Source organism: Ursus americanus, chromosome 21, assembly GCF_024610735.1.
Source record: "Ursus americanus isolate L20-20 chromosome 21, mUrsAme1.1.p, whole genome shotgun sequence".
Taxonomy (NCBI): domain Eukaryota; kingdom Metazoa; phylum Chordata; class Mammalia; order Carnivora; family Ursidae; genus Ursus; species Ursus americanus.
The window spans coordinates 47,368,804-47,387,013 of record NC_142147.1 but is presented as its reverse complement, the minus strand read 5'-3'; the positions used below and the strand labels follow the sequence as shown (position 1 = coordinate 47,387,013).

At 51.2% G+C, this 18,210-nt stretch overlaps 1 protein-coding gene across 4 annotated transcripts; it reads right to left on the bottom strand.

Moving 5' to 3' along the window:
* Nucleotides 1–1,429: 1,429 nt before the first annotated feature.
* IGSF23 (immunoglobulin superfamily member 23) lies at nucleotides 1,430–17,697 on the bottom strand. Of its 4 annotated transcripts, XM_045813926.2 has the most exons (6): nucleotides 17,550–17,694; nucleotides 9,976–10,302; nucleotides 8,414–8,686; nucleotides 6,150–6,303; nucleotides 3,388–3,449; nucleotides 1,436–2,029 (listed from the first exon to the last, which is right to left on the bottom strand). In XM_045813926.2, exons 1-5 carry the CDS (start codon nucleotides 17,611–17,613, stop codon nucleotides 3,416–3,418), a joined length of 852 nt encoding a protein of 283 aa, XP_045669882.1. In that variant the 5' UTR covers nucleotides 17,614–17,694; the 3' UTR covers nucleotides 1,436–2,029; nucleotides 3,388–3,415. The 4 variants fall into 4 exon arrangements, with proteins under 4 accessions (XP_045669970.1, XP_045669882.1, XP_045669715.1 ...); XM_045814014.2 differs by lacking the exon at nucleotides 6,150–6,303 and having other exon boundaries at nucleotides 1,430–2,029; nucleotides 17,550–17,697; XM_045813836.2 differs by lacking the exon at nucleotides 1,436–2,029 and having other exon boundaries at nucleotides 3,276–3,449.
* Between the last annotated feature and the right edge of the window lie 513 nt (nucleotides 17,698–18,210).

Sequence of the window (18,210 nt, the reverse complement as noted above, 5' to 3'; positions counted from 1 at the left end):
ACACCCTGAGCCGAAGGCAGACGCTTAACCGCTGTGCCACCCAGGCGCCTGAGATTTATTTATTTTTAACAATGAGTTAGAGTTGCGCTGTCCACTACAATAGCCAGTAGCCACAGGTGGCAATATAAATTAAAATTAAATTGAATTAAAAACAAAAATTGAGGGGCACCTGGGTGGCTCAGTCGTTTGGCTCAGGGTGTGATCCCAGGATCCTGGGATCGAGCCCCGCATCGGGCTCCCTGCTCCACTGGGAGCCTGCTTCTTCCTCTCCCACTCCCCCTGCTTGTGTTCCCTCCCTTGCTGGCTCTCTCTCTCTCTCTCTGTCAAATATATAAATAAATAAATCTTAAAAAAAAAAAACAAAAATTGAGTTCCTCAGTTACACTATCCCCATTTCAAGGTTTCAATAGCCACATGTATTGGGGGGTGCAGATACAGAATATTTCCATCGCCACGGAGAGTTCTATCGGACAGCACTGGTCTAAGGCTCGGATTTTGGAATTGGGTAGACGAGTTGACATCATGCATGGCTGTGTTACCTTGGGCAAGTCACTTGCCCTCTCTGAGCTTCACTTTTATCCTAAGTACACAAGCACAATGACCACTACCTGACACAGGAGATGGGAGCTCATGAAAGAAGAGGAAGGGGGTTCTGGCCCCGAGGAGGGAGCAATAGGAAACTGGGGTGACTGGAAACAGAGATTTCAGAGCCAGGCAAGCTGGCTTGGAGAACGGCTCCACCTTGTGCTACCCATGTGACCCTGGACAAGTCACTTACCCTCTCTCTGAGCCTCCCCTGCTTTGTCAGTAAAACGGAGGTGGATTCAGTGAAGACGATATGACCCATGTACCCATGTGAACCTAGGGTGCACGGTATTGGGGCTGGCAGACGATGTTTGAACTCAGGTCTGCTCCTATTACTACTAATCATAGTGACGTGAGAGGTGGCTTTGTGTTGGTCACAAAAGCACCGATGCTCCTCAGATGTCAGAGACATCCACGCCAGAGCTTCATCCGTACTCCTTTCCCCTCAGCCCGCCATCTACCAGGATTCTCCAAGAGCTTGAAATCAAGTGGTGAATCTTACTTACAAATGGGCCATGGATTTCTGGGGGTTCTGACCACCTCCCCCACTTCTCTGCATCCAGGTTTCTTTTTTCCTTTTCTGAAAGGGAGCAAAAATAAGCTGCATGTGTAGGAGACATTTTGGGGTGTCTGCCCAGCTTACAAGGCAAAACTTGCCCCGTTTTCTTTTCTTTTTCTTTTTTTTTAAATTTTTAAATTATGTTATGTTAGTCACCGTACAGGACATCATTTGTTTTTGATGTAATGTTCCATGATTTATTGTTTGGGTATAATACCCAGTGCTCCATGCAATATGTGTCCTCCTTAATACCCATCACCGGCCTATCCCAACCCCCCACACCCCTCCCCTCTGAAGCCCTCAGTTTGTTTCCCAGAGTCCATAGTCTCGTGGTTCATTCCCCCTTCTGTTTACCCCCCTTCATTCTTCCCTTCCTTCTCCTACTGATCTCCCTGCTATTCCTTATGTTCCATAAATGAGTGAAACCATATGATAATTGTCTTTCTCTGCTTGACTTATTTCATTTAGCATAGTCTCCTCCAGTCCCGTCCATGTTGCTGCAAATGTTGGGTAATCATTCTTTCTGAGGGCTGAGTAATGTTCCGTTGTATATATGGACCACGCCTTCTTTATCCATTCGTGTGTTGAAGGGCATCTCGGCTCCTTCCACGATTTAGCTATTGTGGACAATGCTGCTACGAACATTTTGCCCCGTTTTCTGAGCAACGAGCCCCCACAGGCAGGGCTGAGCCCCTTGAATTCTGCTTGTACAATCCTCCTGGCTCCCACCCCAGCCACAGGAACGGGACCACGGTTGACACCTGACGTGAGTGAGCCAATCAGATGCCTTCTCCAGGGGTTTTGGGGACAAGGCGAAGGGATTCTGTGGACTTAGAAGTTATGGGATTGTATCTTTCCCCAGGTGGAGAAAAACTGAGCACCCACCTGCAGAGAGAGACAGAAAGAGAACTGTGAATCCCATGTACCCAGAGAAGAGGATGACACAGGGCGAGGGCTGGGGGCTGAGAGGGGCAGAGAGCTACTACCCTGGTTCCAGCAGCATTCCTGTTTTCTGACCACACACTGCCTTCAGTGGGAGCTTGAAAACTATGGCCATAGATTCTTTCCTTCTCATCAAGAGGTGGTGTCCATTTCCTACCCCTCAAATCTGGGCTGGCCACGTGGCTGGCTTTGGCCAGAAGAATGTGGCAGAAATGATGATGTGCCATTCTTTTTTTTTTTTTTTTTTAAGATTTTATTTGAGAGACAGAGCACGAGTAGGGGGAGAGGCAGGGAGAGAGGAAGAAGCAGACTCCCCGCTGAGCAGGGACCCCCCCCCCCCAGGTCAGGATCATGACCTGAGCCGAAGGCACACGCTCATACAACTGATCCACCCAGGCACCCCAGAAATGATGATGTGCCATTCTTAACCTTGGTCCTAAGAGGCATTGGCCCTCTGCTCTCACTCCTGGAATCCCGCCTCTGTCATGTGAACAAGCTTGGGTCGGCCCGCTACAGCTAGCTGATGTGCAGGACAGGTTAATTGTTCCAGACAACTGTCCCAGTCCAGGCAGCCCCTGGGTAACTGCCAACTCATCGCAAGTGCATGAGTAGACCCAGCAGAGGCCAGAAGTATGGCCCAGCCGAGCGCAGCCCAAACTGATAACCCCGCAGAATTGTAATCGAAATCCATGGCTGTCTTTTCAAGCCATTAAATTTGAGGGTGGGTAGTTTGTCACACAGCAAGTGCTGATATGCCCTTGGAGTTTTGGAAGTCTTCCTGGATCCTTGTATTAAATTCCTCCTTTTGGGGCGCCTGGGTGGCTCAGTCGTTAAGTGTCTGCCTTCTGCTCAGGGCGTGATTCCAGCGTTCTGGGATCGAGCCCCGCAGCAGGCTCCTGCACTGGGAGCCTGCTTCTTCCTATCCCTCTCCCCCTACTTGTGTTCCCGCTCTCGCTGGCTCTCTCTCTCTCTGTCAAATAAATAAATAAATAAAATCTTAAAAAAATAAATTACTCCTTTTGTTTTTATTGAACCTCTTAAGTGAGTATCCTTTGCTTTCAGCCCACGAATTTTATGAAATGTGGACTGCTTGTGGAGATGGCTTCCAGGGATTTGGTGAGCTGGGCAGAAGGGACACTGGCAGCTGGGGAGAGGGACAGAAAGGCAGTCTCTGGGACTCTCAGCAAGATGAGAACATCCCAAAGACAAATGATCAGGAGGGAGGAGGTCTCATCTGGAGCCCCCAGGAACTGTATCCTGTCCCAGCCCCAGGATTCTCTTGCTGCCCTTCCTGGCATCACCTCTGAGGCTGACAGACAAGTGCCCACTTCAGCAGCACATCCGTATTCTTTGTCTGTTAGTCCTATGAGAGAGAGAGAGAGAGAGGGAGAGAGAGAGAGAGAGAGAGAGGGAGAAATCGTCATCATCACCACCACCATCATCATCATCACCACCATCATCACCACCATCATTAGCACCATCATCACCACCATCATCATCATCATCACCATCATCATCACCATCATCATCATCATCACCATCATCATCACCACCATCATCACCATCATCATCATCACCATCATCACCGTTATCACCACCATCATTACCACCATCATCATCACCACCATCATCATCATCACCACCATCATCATCATCATCATCACCATCATCACCACCATCATCATCACCATCATCACCACCATCATCACCATCATCATCACCACCACCATCATCACCATCATCATCACCATCATCACCATCACCATCATCACCACCATCATTACCACCATCATCATCACAACCATCATCACCATCATCATCATCATCATCACCACCATCATCATCATCACCATCCTCATCACCATCACCAACATCATCACCATCATCACCACCATCATCACCACCATCACCACCATCATCACCACCATCATCACCACCGTCATAAATGTGGCTGACAGTTACTGAAGGTTTACATTGCCAGGCACTGTTCTCAGTACTTTACTCCCACTGAGTCATGTAATCCATGCACCTTCCCTTTGAGGTAAGAATTACCATATCCGTGTTTTACAGATAGGGTAGAGGGCTAGCCTGGCTTCAGGGCCCATGGCCTTAACAGCAAACACCAGGGATCTCTCTTGGCCCTCGGTGGGTGTGATGGACATGGGTGGGGCTTCCCCTCAGCCCACAAGCCTCTTCCCCGAGGACTGCTCCTCCCCACTGGTAGGGGCAAGACAGCCACGCCTGTCCTTGTGACCTCATCTCCAAGGCTGCGGTGACTGGAAGACGCTGGTTCCTTGAGGCTGGTTCCTCCTGGCTGACGTCAGCATCTGCCCATCATTGTCTGTCTTGGCCGAAATGGTGGGAGGACAGGAAGTGAGCCCTTCTGCCTGCTCGTGGAGGCAGGGACTGGATGTCGCATCCTTCTCCTCTAAGAACGTGGTTGTGGATTTGAATCTGGGATTGGTTCAGGGTCAGCCATTTGTCAGCTGCGTGTCCCTGGACAAGGTGAGTTTCTCTGGTTCACTCACTTGGAAAATGAGGACAAGAACGTACCCCTCCCTCAGAGTAGCTGTGACTTGAAGGCTCTTGGCACATATTGAGGGCCTGGGAAGCTGCAGCTGCTGCAGGGATGAGGACGATGCAGGGGATTCAGGCAGTGGCCTGGCCCTGCCTCACTTCTGGAAGGTTCCACTTGGGACCAAGGGACTGGAGACCTGGCCCCAGCCTTTCCCACTTGATCCACAAGGCCTTTGCAAACCATGTCAGCTTGTAGTATGTAAGCTATGAAGGCTTGTGTTGTTATGGCAGGAAAAGAGGCAGTGGAGGGCAGGGGCGAGAACTAGGAGTGAGGCAGCGTTCAGGGTTTGAATCCCTCTCTAGCTGTGGGGTCTGGGCCAGTCACTTCTCTCTGAGCCTTACTTTCCTCTTTGACAAAAACGAGATCTTCTTTCTTATCCATTGCCCCCCCCCCCACTTGCAGAGCTCTTGTGGAAATTAAATAGAATAATGTTTGGCAAGAACATAATAGGCACTCAATACATGGTAAGATATTAGAGTATTGCAGTAATAGATAATACATCTAGGATTGAAATGCAAGTCAGATCCCAGCCCTCCTCTGCTCTAAACCCTCCATGGTTCTCATGTCACTCCGAACAAAAGCCAAGTCCTTATATGGCCAAGACCTTATGCTGTCTGTCCACCCCAACCCCCATTCCCTCTCTGATCTCATGCCCTATTTCTCTTCCCATTCCTCACATCACTCCAGCCACTCTGGTCTCCTTGCTATTGCTTGAACACGCCAGGCAAGTCCTACCTCGGGGCCTTTACACTGGCTATTTTCCCTGGTGGGTATGTCCTTCCGCCAGACATCCACTGACATCTATCCTTCCTTTGCTCAGTGTCTTTGCTCAGATGTCACTTTCTTGCGGAGGCCTTCACTGACTTAGTTAAACTGTGCCCCACCCCAACCCTGGCCTTACTCCCTAGCCTTACTCCGCTGCTTAGCACTCATCATTACCCAACACGCTATCTATATTTTACTTGGTCACCACGTGAATTGCTGGTGTCTCTGACTAGGATGCAAGTTCGTGAGGTCCAGGACTTCCTGCTGCTCTTCCCGTGGTTTCCCCAGGGCCGGCAGAGCGTGCACTGGACTGATACGTGTAGAAGGAACGACTGTGACGCTGACCACATCCCAGGCACAGGTGTAGCTGCTTTAGAAATACTAGCTTGTTTCACCCTCACAGCAGCCCCGAGCATGGCATTTTGCAGATGGGCAAACTGAGGCACAGACAGCGGGGCTGACTTGCCCATGGCCTCACTGCAGGTAAGGAGTAGAGCTGGGATTTGAACCTAGGCAGATGAGCTCCAGAATCCTTTTCTGTCTCTTTGTTCCCTGCTGTCACTTTGGGTGGATGCATCAGGGGTCAGTATCCTCCTCCCTGAGTCTAAAACTTCTTGGATGAGGCTACGGGTTGGGCTTCTGTCTTGCTGCAGAGTAAGCTGTGTCTTGTGGGGGCCGAGCGGACGTGAGGCCATTGCCGGGGTGAAGGACAGCACATACCTTATGCTGTGGACTATGGTAAAGCCTATGCCTCCGATCAGCATTACGGCCCCTATATTTCCAGCCAAGAGGAGGCTGATGGCAGCTCCTCCTGACACGGAGAGAACGGGGTCTGGCTCGATGGGCTCAGCATCTGTGGGATCCACGTTGTCTTCTGGGGACCAAGAAGGGGAGAGACTGGAGGAGCCATCCTCCCTCCACACCCCCACCTCCCACCATTTCACCTCCTGCATGCGTCTTCAGTCGACACCCTCCTCCCCATCCTCTGGTCTCCACCCCATCCTCCTCCTGGCTCTCCTGACCCAGTCTCTCCCCCTCCCACCTCCCCACCACTAGAAGCCAGAGGGGTCTGTGGAAAGCTCAAACTTGACCCTGTTCCTCCCCTGCTCAGAACCTTGTTGTGGCTTCCCAGGACCTGGGGAGGAAGCATCCCTCATTTTGGCCTTTGAGGCCCTGCCACTTGGCCAGCCTCAGCTCTCTTTCTCTCCCTACCTTTATAACTTATTTCCATTGGACTCTATTAAATTTCCTAAGCTCATCTCTCTTTCCTACTTCCTGGCCTAGAATGCCATTTATGCCATTTTCCTCCCGTTGGCCTGGATAATTCCTATGTATCCTAGTATCAGCTCAGATGTCCCCTCCTCCAGGAAGTCCCCCCTGACCTGCTTGCTGAGTCAGGTGGCTCCTTGGGTCCCACATCCCTTGGCTCCCCGACCCCAGTCTTGCCCACTCTGGTCATTACGATTTGTGGATGGTTCTGTCCCCCACTGGCCTGTCCCCCACTCAAACATTGCTGTTTGAGGACAGGGCCAGGGCTGTCTCCAGAATGTCCCCAGCACCGCCCAGCACGGGCTGCTCATGTAGTAAGTAGCCAATAAACATTTCCAGAATAGTTGATGAATAAATCAAGGGGGTCCTGAAAGTCATTCTCAATGAACTTATCAGAGTCACCAGCTGCTACAGGATTTAAACTTTTTTCTCCCAATGAATCACCCCCAAACCAAATCCTGAAGCTCCTGCTGGACCCTGTCTGGGAAGAAATGGCAGCTCTCTAGGACCCAGCCATGCCAGGCTTTCCATCACCCCTGCCCTTTCCATGCTCTGGACCTTTGCTCCTGTGTTCCCTGCTGCCTAAATCCCTCCCCTTCTCTACTGGCCAGATCCTCTGTACCATTCCAGCTCACTCCAGGCCTCTTGTCCTGCATGCATAAGTACACACAAAATCATATTCATGAGGGTAGCTGCTATTTAAAGGGCCTGCTTTCTTTCTTCTTCTCCTTTTTTAAAGTAGGCTCCATGCCCAACGTGGGGCTTGAGTTCATGACCCCAAGATCAAGAGTCACTTGCTCCACCGACAGAGCCAGCCAGGTGCCCTTAAAGCAGCTGCTTCCTAACAGGTGTCCTTCTGGCCTCATTCCTGTATTATTTCTGCTCCTTATGACAGCCTTGCAGAGGTATACACAGTCACCCCCATTATACACAGGAAGAAACAGAGGTTCAGAGAAGGGATGTCCCTTACCCTAAGTCACCTGGCTGGGAAGGCACAAGGGCCGGAACTGAATCCAGGCTTAACCAGCTCCCAGACCACTTTCCTGATCTCAACTGGCTGGTCCTGCTACTGCCACCTGGGGCTCCACACAGGCCACCACGTACAGTAATAGTCACAAAATTAATAATAATATGGATAATGGTAGTTGCAGCCACGATACTAGCTCGTGCTTTCTCAGCACTCACTAGTGTTCAGTAGCACTGGGCACTATTATTTTAAGCTGTTCACCTCCTTATCTCATTGAATGCTCACAACTACACTTTGGGGTGGGTGCTATTATTTTCCCAGTTTACAGATGAGGACACTGAGGCCAAGAGAAGTCAAGGCAGTGGTTTAAAGTCACACAGCAAGGAAGTGGTGGAGCCAGGATTCAAATTCCAAAGCTTGTGCTCAGAACCACTCATTATCACATGCATTTTTTTTTTTTTTTTTTGCAGGTATGTGCTGAAACCCAGAGAGGTCAAGTTCACACAGCCAGCAAATAGTTGGAGCCAGGACCTAGACAGCTGCCTCCAGATTCTGAGCTGAGCTTTTGGTAGAGTTCAACTCTGTCAGCGGCAGCCTCTGTAAAATGGGCTAAGAATCCCCACTCTGCCAGGCAGATGGAAGGATGGGATGACATCTTGGCTAGACAGGGGCTCAGAATGGACTGTTCTGGAGGTGGCTCAATGCAACCAAGGATACAGAAGTGTGGGGTGGGGGTTGGGGGACTCACGTGGCAGTGACAGCGTCACAGGATAGGAGGAATACTGTCCCTGGCTGTTCTTGGCCGTGCATACGTAGGTGCCCAGCTGCTCCCAGGACAACTTCCGGATGATCAGCATAGACCCCGTCCTGTAGGGCTCCCCATTGAGGGTCCAGTGCAGCACGGGTTTGGGGGTGATAGAAGAAGCCAGACACTCCAGGATCACTGAGTAGTTGAGGTCACTCTGGATAACGCCCTCGGAGGCATAGGGGAATGTCAGCAGCATCACCGCGTTGGAGCTGGCTGTGCAAACAGAGAGCAGGGTCGCATGGATGGAGACCACTCAAAGAGGCTGAGCACTTCTTTTGTCCAACACAGGGACATTCATTCATTCATTCATTCATTCATTCATAAACGTGTTTGGAGTTCCTGATTGGTGCCCAGTGCTGCTCCAGACACGAGGCTATAGCAGAGCTGTTGGAGTCCCCAGCCCAGCCCCTCACCCTCACCACTTCCAACTGCCACATTACACCTGTTGCCTGAGCATTCTCTGGCCGTCAGAGCCTGTTCTGGCCAAGGAGGAAGCAGGCCAGAGAACTGGGAGATGGGCATAGCCAGGGCACTATGCGATGACTGGCATGGGCTGGTATATAAATATCCCAGTTGCTCAGCCCTCCACTGGCCTGGGCTGAGGCCAAGGAGCTGGGAGGAGTGGCTGGATTCTGGATTAGTTCAAAAGCAGAGTCCACAGGATTTGCTGATGGATTGGAGAGAAAGCGAGGAGTCAAGGGGGGACCTCCAAACCTTGGGACCTTTTCCACTGGCTGTTGGGAACCCTCTTTACAGAGATGGGGCATCTATAATAGTTCTCTTCCCAGGTTAGAGACTTGAGGTCCAGGGGCTGTTAGGCCCAGGCTTCACGGTCAGAGAGAGGCACAGCGAATATTTGCCTGGAAGTCTGATGTCGTGGTGAGTACCAGGAGCCTCCACACTGAGCTGATTTCCAGTTTCAGTGCCATATGATAAAGTGAAAAGAACTTCAGCTCAAACCAAGAACTCATGAAAGGGTTGTGAAATCCCCTGTGTTTGGTACGTAGCGAGGGCTCAGTAAGTTGGAGCCAGTCCTTCCTGCTTTTCGGTGTTTACTCCAGCTGACCTCTCTGCAGGAGTACTTTCTCCCATTCTTCACGGAACAAACTTCTGTTCCTCCTTCAGGTCCCAGCTCGGATGGCCGCTCCTCTGGAGAGCTCTACCCATCTCCCAGGCTGGGTTCTCGCATGTCCCTGCCCACGAGCCCAGCATCACCCAGGACAGAGAAGGCAGTAAAAAAGGATTTGATGCATACATAAGAATTAGCGTTAGTAAGTGTTTTGTTGAGTGGAAATCTCAGGCCCCGCATGGTCTGCCCTGCAGACCACTAGGTCTACCTGTCTCCCCAGGCTACACTGAAAAGCCAACAGCCTCTCATGGCCTGCACCCCCTACCTGGCTCTGCATGCAATTTCTCCTGCTCTCTGGATCTCTCTTACCCCTCCAGGCTTTCCCATGCTCTTCTCTCTGCCTGAGAACTCAGTCCCTCTCGGCCCCACTCACCCTGGCCAGGTATCTGCTCTGTTGCACTCCTGCGTCTTCTGCTGGTTTCCAGCACTGTGTCTTGAGCTGTCCCGCTTCCGATGATCAGACTGCTTTCGGTGTCCAGCATCTCCTGGCTGGTGTGGTTGGGCCCTGGGAGGCCCTCAGAGGGGAAGATCAGGCTTTCTTGCCGGGCCTTGTGTCCTCGGAACCAGGAAGTGGAGAGAACACCATTCGGGCTTCCGGGGAAAGGCAGGCGGGCACTGGCTCCTTCGGTCAAGGGGTCTGGAGATTGGGGGGCGGGCAGCTCCAAGGAGGCAGAGCAGGCGCAGGATGTGATCAGGATGCCTTGGAGGAGGTGGGAAGGGAAAGGAGAGGGCAGAGGGAGCAAATGGGACCAAGGGTGAGCTGCTGCCCCAGCCCTTCCCGAGCTGGCAAGGAGTGTGGCATGTCGAGAGTTGATAATGGTGTTAATGACAGAAATAGTGTGTGTGTGTGTGGGGGGGGGTGCCTGGGTAGCTCGTTCGGTTAGCTGTCCGACTCTCGATTTCTGCTCAGGTCATGATCTCGGGGTCCTGGGCTCAAGCACCACTCTCAGCGGGGAGTCTGCTTGAGGATATTCTCTCTCCCTCTTCCTCTGCCCCTCCCCCTGCTTGCTAACTCTCTCTCTAAAATAAATAAATCTTATGAAAAAGAAATAAAAGGGAACATTCACTGAGCACGTCCTACAAGCCAGACACTGTTCTAAGCACTGAACATATATTATCTTACTTACTCCTTACATCGACCCCACCAAGCACACATTACTCAGGGTTTCCTGCAGATCCGTTCTCTGACCTCTTCTGCCCTGCTCTCTTCCTGAAAGGCTGACTTCTTCGAGCTGCATTGTCAGGTCCCCTTGTCTTTTGCTTGGGGTTGGCTTCTGCCAATGGGAGTGACTTTGAGGTAGTTGGTCCCACAGCTCCCTCCCTGCTCCATCAACATGGGGCTGAGCCCCTCTATTAAAGCTGTGATTGGTGTCCCTCTCCATATGCCACTGTCTTGGTGTTCTGGGGGTCTGCTCTTCCTCTTACGGCTTCTAGTGCAGAGGAGGTAACAGCTTTCTGCTGTGGCTAGCCTCTGGGCGCCGCACGATCGCAGGTGGGTTTACCTACACCCTGCCTACACCTCCTTAAATAGCCCCTTTATCAACCCCCCCTCATTACTCCTTTTGAGTGGACCATTTTCCTGCCTCAACCCTGATTAACACAACTATTATATCCCCAGGAGGATTGAGGAAATGGAAGCTCAGGGAATTGAGGACATTGGCCAGGATGTCATAGGTGATAAACAGTGGGGCTGTGATCCATACCCAGGCAGGCAAAATTCTGTCCGTGAAGTAGACCAATGAGTGTGCCCCACCATCCCCGGTTGCTCTCACTTCCTTTAATTAAATTTCCACGTGGCTTGGTGCTTGGAGTGGAATCCTCAGGGTCTGGCTCCAGACCCGATGCCCTTACCCACCCCACTCTCCTGCCTCTCATTGGATTGATGGCTATTGCAGTAAAGACACAAGGTCCAGCCATAAAAGACTGAAACATTTGAGATGGAAATGTAAAGAACTTCGGCCAAGTGGAAAAACAAAGCAAAACAAATACCACCCACCAAGTCAAAAGAACAATGACATATCAGGAAAAATGATTTGCAACAGATCTCACAGACCAAGAGCTCATTTGGCTAATATGTAAAAAGCTCTGAGATATCAACAAGAAAAATATCAGCAACCTAACAGAAACATATACAAAGGATATGGGTAGGCAATTCATAGAAAAGAAAATCCAAAGGTCTCTTGACATTGGGAAAATGTTCAGGTGTGCTCATGGTAAGAGAAACACAAATTATTATTATTATTTTAAAGACTGTATCTATTTATTTGACAGAGAGAGACAGCACAAGCAGGGGGAGCAGCAGGCAGTGAGAGAAATAGACTCCCTGCTGAGCAGAGACACCCCGCCCCCCCATGTGGAACTCAGTCCCAGGACCCTGAGATCGTGACCTGAGCCAAAGGGATTCGCTTAACCAACTGAGCCACCCAGGGGGCCCTCCATATCCTTTGACCCTGAAATTAATCATCAGGGAATGTGTTCCACAGATATACTTTATCAATACAGAATGACTAACGGGCAGGGTCATTTGCCACACCTTTGTTATAATGGCTAAAGACTGGAACTACCCAAGTGCCTGTCCATAGGGAACCAATTTAATAAACTGTGGTCCACTCACACAGTGGAACAACACACCTGTACAAAAGGGTGAGGGAGAACTCCGGAATGGCATGAACTGAGAGGGAAAGATCTCCCAGAGTATGTAGTTACGATGCGAATGCACGCTGCTGCATAGGTCTTATGGTACGCTACCTTTGCTGTAAAAATGGGAGAAAAGTAAATACGTATTTGCATTTCCTATAAACACACAAAGAAACCCTGGAAGGGTACGCCAAAACAGTGGCTCTCTGTGTGTGACGGTGGGGAGGGAAGGGTCAGGGGAACTGGGTGGGTGCATAGGACGGAGACTTCACTCAAGGTCTTTTCTGTATCTTTGAGATTTGAACCGTGGGAATGAACAACCCATTCAAAAATTAAGGAAAATTTGAATAAAGGAAATAAGAGAGCATAAGTGTTCTCAATAGTCTTTCACACACACATACACGGGTGCGCACACACAGAAATGCACACACACCAGAATGTAAGATTCAGAATTGGACGGCCAGGGTGCAAGTCCCGAAACTTACTAGCTCTGGTGACTTTGGAAAAACTACTTATCCTCTCCGAGCGCCAGTTTCCTCATCTATAAAATGGGAATGCTAATGCCTCCAGTGATTTTTACGTGGGGATGATTTGCTCCCCCCAGGGGACACTGGGAATGTCTAGAAGTCTTTCTGGTTGTCATGACGTGGGGTTTGCTGCTGGCACCCAGTGGTGGAGGCCAAGGCCAAGGAGGTTGCTCAGCCTCCTACCATGCTCAGGACAGCCCTGGCAACAAGGAAGCATTGGACCTCAAATGTGAGTAGTGCCGATGTTGAGAAGCCCCGATCCAATGCTTGTAAATAAATGGCTTAGAACAACGTACCAACAAGGTGACTGCGAAATCGATGCTTGACATTATAATTGTAATTATCATCACTAGTACCTTACTTGCTTCTGTAATTGCAAGTCCTTGGGGTGCTGTAAATTTGTCTTTTAAAGATTGAAAAAAAAAAAAAGCAATGTAATAAGTGGTTCCATTTTAAGGATCAGGAATACCCAGTGACAGAACAAATGTGAAAGCATCAGCTCTCTTCTGGAATGGGAAATGGTAGCGAGGGGTAATGACTCCCAGGGCAGCATCCCCAGATACAGACAGTGCTGGGCTCTGGAAGTGGATGTAACGGGTTGCAGAAGGGCAGCTGCGGGGGGAGGGGGCGGAGAAGGGGTTCAGCTGACACCGCGTGCTGGCTATGTGCCAGGGACTGTGTCAGATTCTCCCAACCTCGACCTCACTGGTCCCCTCCACAACTCTGAGGTCAGCACTAGTCTGATTTATAGGCAGGGAAACTGAGGCACAGTGAGCTTGAGTCTCAGACCCGAGGTCAAAAGTGGAGAGCTGGGAGGCCTTTACAGGGCCTTCTGGGTGGGTCAGGGGGCTCACTGCCCACCTCGTACCTCCACTGATTTAATCTCTGAGTTGGCAGCTGGTGTGGTTTTTCTTTTTAAAAAGATTTATTTATTTATTTGAGAGAGAGTTGGGGGAGGGGCAGAGGGAGAGAGAGAATCTCAAGCGGCCTCCCCGCTGAGCATGGAGCCCCACACGGGGTTTGATCTTATGACCCTGAGATCACGACCTGAGCCAAAATCAAGAGCCAGACACTTAACCACCCAGGTGCCCCTGGTGTGACTTTTCTATTCCCCTGCTCATAAGCCTTCTGTGGCTCCCCAGCGCTATCAGGACACAGTGCAGATCCCCTCGCGTGACACCCAACTACGTCTCCACACCCCTCCCACCACTCTTCCCTCATTGTCTGTATCAGGCGGACTGAACTCCATGCAGTTGCCCTGGCCTCCAGGCCTTTGCACGTGCGGTTCCCCCTACCCAGAATGCTGTTCCCATAAATCTTTATCTAGCTGTGATTCCAGTTTCAGCCCAGGCAACCCCCTTCTGAAGCCTTCCCTGACCCTCAGGGATGCTTGGAGATAGACACTACAGCGTCCGGGCAGGGACATCAGGAGATGGAGTGATGGGAGCTCTTGCTGCAAAGTGACAGGAACAAAGTGTTCCACCCAAGGACCTGCTCAGGATGTTGCTTTTCTATCTTGATGGAAAAAAATTTGCATTCTTACCCAGTTATGAAACAATTTGCATAAGCGACACCACATTTTCCTGAGCTCTTATTTCGATTTTGACAGCTTTGAAAGGTCCTTTTCTGGCCAGCACCTCCCCAGCTTCAGACCTCAGCCCTCTTCTTTGGGCCCCCCACATCCTGCCCTACCCACTCGGGGATGGGTCTGTCTTCTCTCTGGACTGTGAGCCCCAGGAGAGCAGGGCTGGGGCTGTCTTGGTCGCCGCTCTGTCCCCAGCACCACCCCGTACAAGCTGGGCACCCAGCAGGCTCTCAGGAGTGTTTGCTGAATAAGTGATTGAAGTGGAAGATCTCAGGTCACCCAGTCTGTATTCGGGGATGGAGTTCTTTTTTTTTTTTTTTTAATATTTTATTTATTTATTTGACAGGGAGAGAGACAGCCAGCGAGAGAGGGAACACAGGGAGGGGGAGTGGGAGAGGAAGAAGCAGGCTCCCAGCAGAGGAGCCGGATGTGGGGCTTGATCCCAGGACTCCGGGATCACGCCCTGAGCCGAAGGCAGACGCTTAATGACTGAGCCACCCAGGCGCCCCTCGGGGATGGAGTTCTGACTCTGACACCATTGCAGGTGCCTGGTGATTCAACGAGTGTCCCCAAGGCACCTTAGGAAGACCTCACGTCTTGGCGACCCTTCCTCCGGTTGCTGTAGAATCATGGTTTCACTTGTAGACTTTGAGGCCACTAGACCTGGGATCATAACCCTGACTCTGCCACTTATTATTTCTGGGCTCCAGGCCTCAGTTTTCCCGCTCATCAAGGAGGGTCGTTGATAGTAATCATTTCACAGGAGTGCCTGAGATTCAATGAGATCATGAATTTTCAGGGCTGAGGACAGTCTCATTTAGGTATTATATAGATTTTATGTATACCTGTGTGTGTATATATACACACGTTTTAAGCCTGCAGGTTGAAGGGTGGAATTTCAGAGGCAGAGCTGTAGAGATGATTCCAGAACTCTTACTTTTTAGGAGTGTGGCTATTTCAGTCGGGGATACTTCCTGAATCAGCAGATATATATATAGACACACACCAGATATTACACTTGACTTCTCCCATGCCCCAACATTTCCACAGAGGTCCCAGGGGCTGAGAACAGAAGAGCAGTGACCGAGAACCTCCATGCCCAACTAAAGTCTTGCTAACAGGGATTACATGTCACTAGCTCTGCCAGCACCGGCCACTCGACCCCTGCCAGGCTGTGGGAAGGGAGAAGAGGAGGAGGCTCAGAGTGAGGCTTTCTGGGGGGAGAGTTGAGAATGAACTGCGAGTCTGCCCCAGGGGAGAGGGAAGGCCTGGGTCTTTCCTCCTCTCCAGGCCAAGTGAGGGCAGCTCCAAGGGAACCTCTCCCAGAGAGCTAGAAATGTGTCCCCTGGAATTTGCGGGCACTTAGACCTCTAGGTCTCCAAGTGAGGGATGGCGTGGAAAGGGCCTGTGGGGCAGAGGGAGTAGAGGCTGGAGTGGAAATGACCCATGCCTCCAGCATTCTGTGTGACCACAAAGGGGTCCTCCTGTTTCCCGCGAGGCAGTGGTGGATGCCTTCGCAGGGAGCTGGCTGGAGGCTGTCTGGCAAAGACCCTTGTGCGACAGGGCTCCCAGGGGTTGACCTTGGCAGAAAGAGGCTGGAGGGAGCTGGGAGATGGTGGCGAGCCCAGTTCATGGAGCCATGGGAACATACTCTGTAGTGACGAGGGTCCTCAAAGTGCCCCCCACCCAGACAGATCCAGCAACATTGCCTCAACCACACAGAAGGACTTGTCTCCACCTCACAAGTACAATAGCCAAGTAGAAACCTTCCTGCCCCCGTCCTTGCCTTCCTCCTCTCTGCCCATGGTACATTTCTGGGTGGGGAGGAAAGGCACAAAGAGAAACTGGCCTGAGGCCCCCCCATGTCCCACTAGACTCTCACTGCAGCGGGACACGGGCCTGAGCCAGGGATGAAGCAAAGCTTTAAACAAGGTGGCATTTGGGGTTTTGAAACTACATGGGACCAGATCTTTTAAGACCTGGAAAAGGAGGCAATTCATCTACTTTCTGAGAGTGCATGTGTGTGTCATCTTTGGAAAGTGTGGTCTTGGTAGCCAGACCATCTGGGTTCAAATTCTCCCTCTGCCACTTCTAAGCTGTGTGGTCTGGGGAAGGCACATAAGCTCTCTGTGCCTCAGTTTCCCCCACTATGAAGTGGGAATTGTATAGCCCTTGCCTCATAGAATTAAATGCTACTTCATGAAAGCACCTAGAACAGGCTGGCATGTAGAAGAAGTCAGTCACATGACCTCTTGATATTATGACTTATTTTATTTTTTTTAAAGATTTTATTTATTTACTTGACAGAGATAGAGACAGCCAGCGAGAGAGGGAACACAAGCAGGGGGAGTGGGAGAGGAAGAAGCAGGCTCCTAGCGGAGGAGCCTGATGTGGGGCTCGATCCCAGAACGCCGGGATCACGCCCTGAGCTGAAGGCAGACGCCCAACCGCTGTGCCACCCAGGCGCCCCATGACTTGTTATTTTATTATTATTAAGATTTTATTTATTTATTTGAGAGAGAGAGCACGAGCAGGGGGAGGGGCAGAGGGTGAGGGAGAATCTCAAGCAGACTCCCCACTGAGCAGGGAGCCCATGCCAGGGCTCCATCCCAGGACCCGGGATCATAACCCAAGCTGAAGATAGATGCTTAACTGACTGAGCCACCCAGGCACCCCTATTATTATGTGAGTGGAAGGAGGGGCACAGGGAGAGAGAGACTCTTCAAACAGACTCTGCCATGAGTGTAGTGCCTGAGGTGGGGCTCCATCCCACGACCCACGAAACTGTGACCTGCTCTAAAACCAAGAATCCCACACTCAACCGAATGAGCCAGCCAGCGCCCCTATCTTATTATTATTATTATTTAAAAATTATTATTAGATGTAGATAGCTGGGGTAAGCCATGGTGCTCGGTGAAAAAGGGCTGGACACGGGTGGTCCTGGTCCTGAATTCTGATTCTGCCCTCACCAGCCAGCGATCTTGGACAGGTGACTCTGCCCCTCTCCAAGCCTCACTTCCTTCCTTGGTAAAAAGGGACAATATCGCGGCCTCTTGGGGGGACTTTAAGAGCTCTTGTGCATCTGTCAACTGACTAGAGGCAGAGCTCTGAGAGGGGGCAAGTCTGACTTGGATAGAGACTCTCCCTGGGGGTGTCCTCTCCCTGTCCCCAACAGTGAAGCCACTGTTCCTTACGCACCTGTCAGAAGTAGCCTCCTCCAGGCAGGGCTGTGGCCAGGTCCGGCGTCCAGAGGACACCTCATGCCGCGTTCTGTCCAGGCGCCGGCGCAAGGGAGGTCACCCTGTCAGGAGTGGGGCCTCCTAGACAGCACAGTCAAGTACGCAGCCTTGGCTCCGCCCCCGTCCTGACCACACCCCCGCTTCCCTGACTGGCTCTTGCCGGGGGCTGGGAATTCGCCACCCAGACCTGCACTCTTCTCTAGCACTGGGTTAATGGTAGTGGTGGGTGGGGAGCACTCAGGGGCAGGATTCTGGGAGAAGGGGTTCTGGGGTTTCACTCCCTTTCCTTTCTGCCTCCCCCTTCCAGCCCTCCTGGAGGGGAGAATGATGAAGGTGGAGGGTGGGGCAGAATTGTCCTGCCTCTGTCAATTCGCATCAGAGGAGAGGAATGGCCAAAGGTCATCAGGTAGGGGGTGGCCGGGACCTTGCTTGCCACCTGTCTTGGCTCCAGACTCTGGGACTATCAGCTCTGAGGCTCCATTTTCTCCTGTAAAATGGGGATGTTGATAATAGTGACCGCCTCGGTCAGAGGGGCCCAAGGACATCAGATGCCCAGCAGAGTGCCTGGCGTAGAGTAGGGGCTCATGAATGGCGGTAGCTATTAACCTGATGCGAACTAT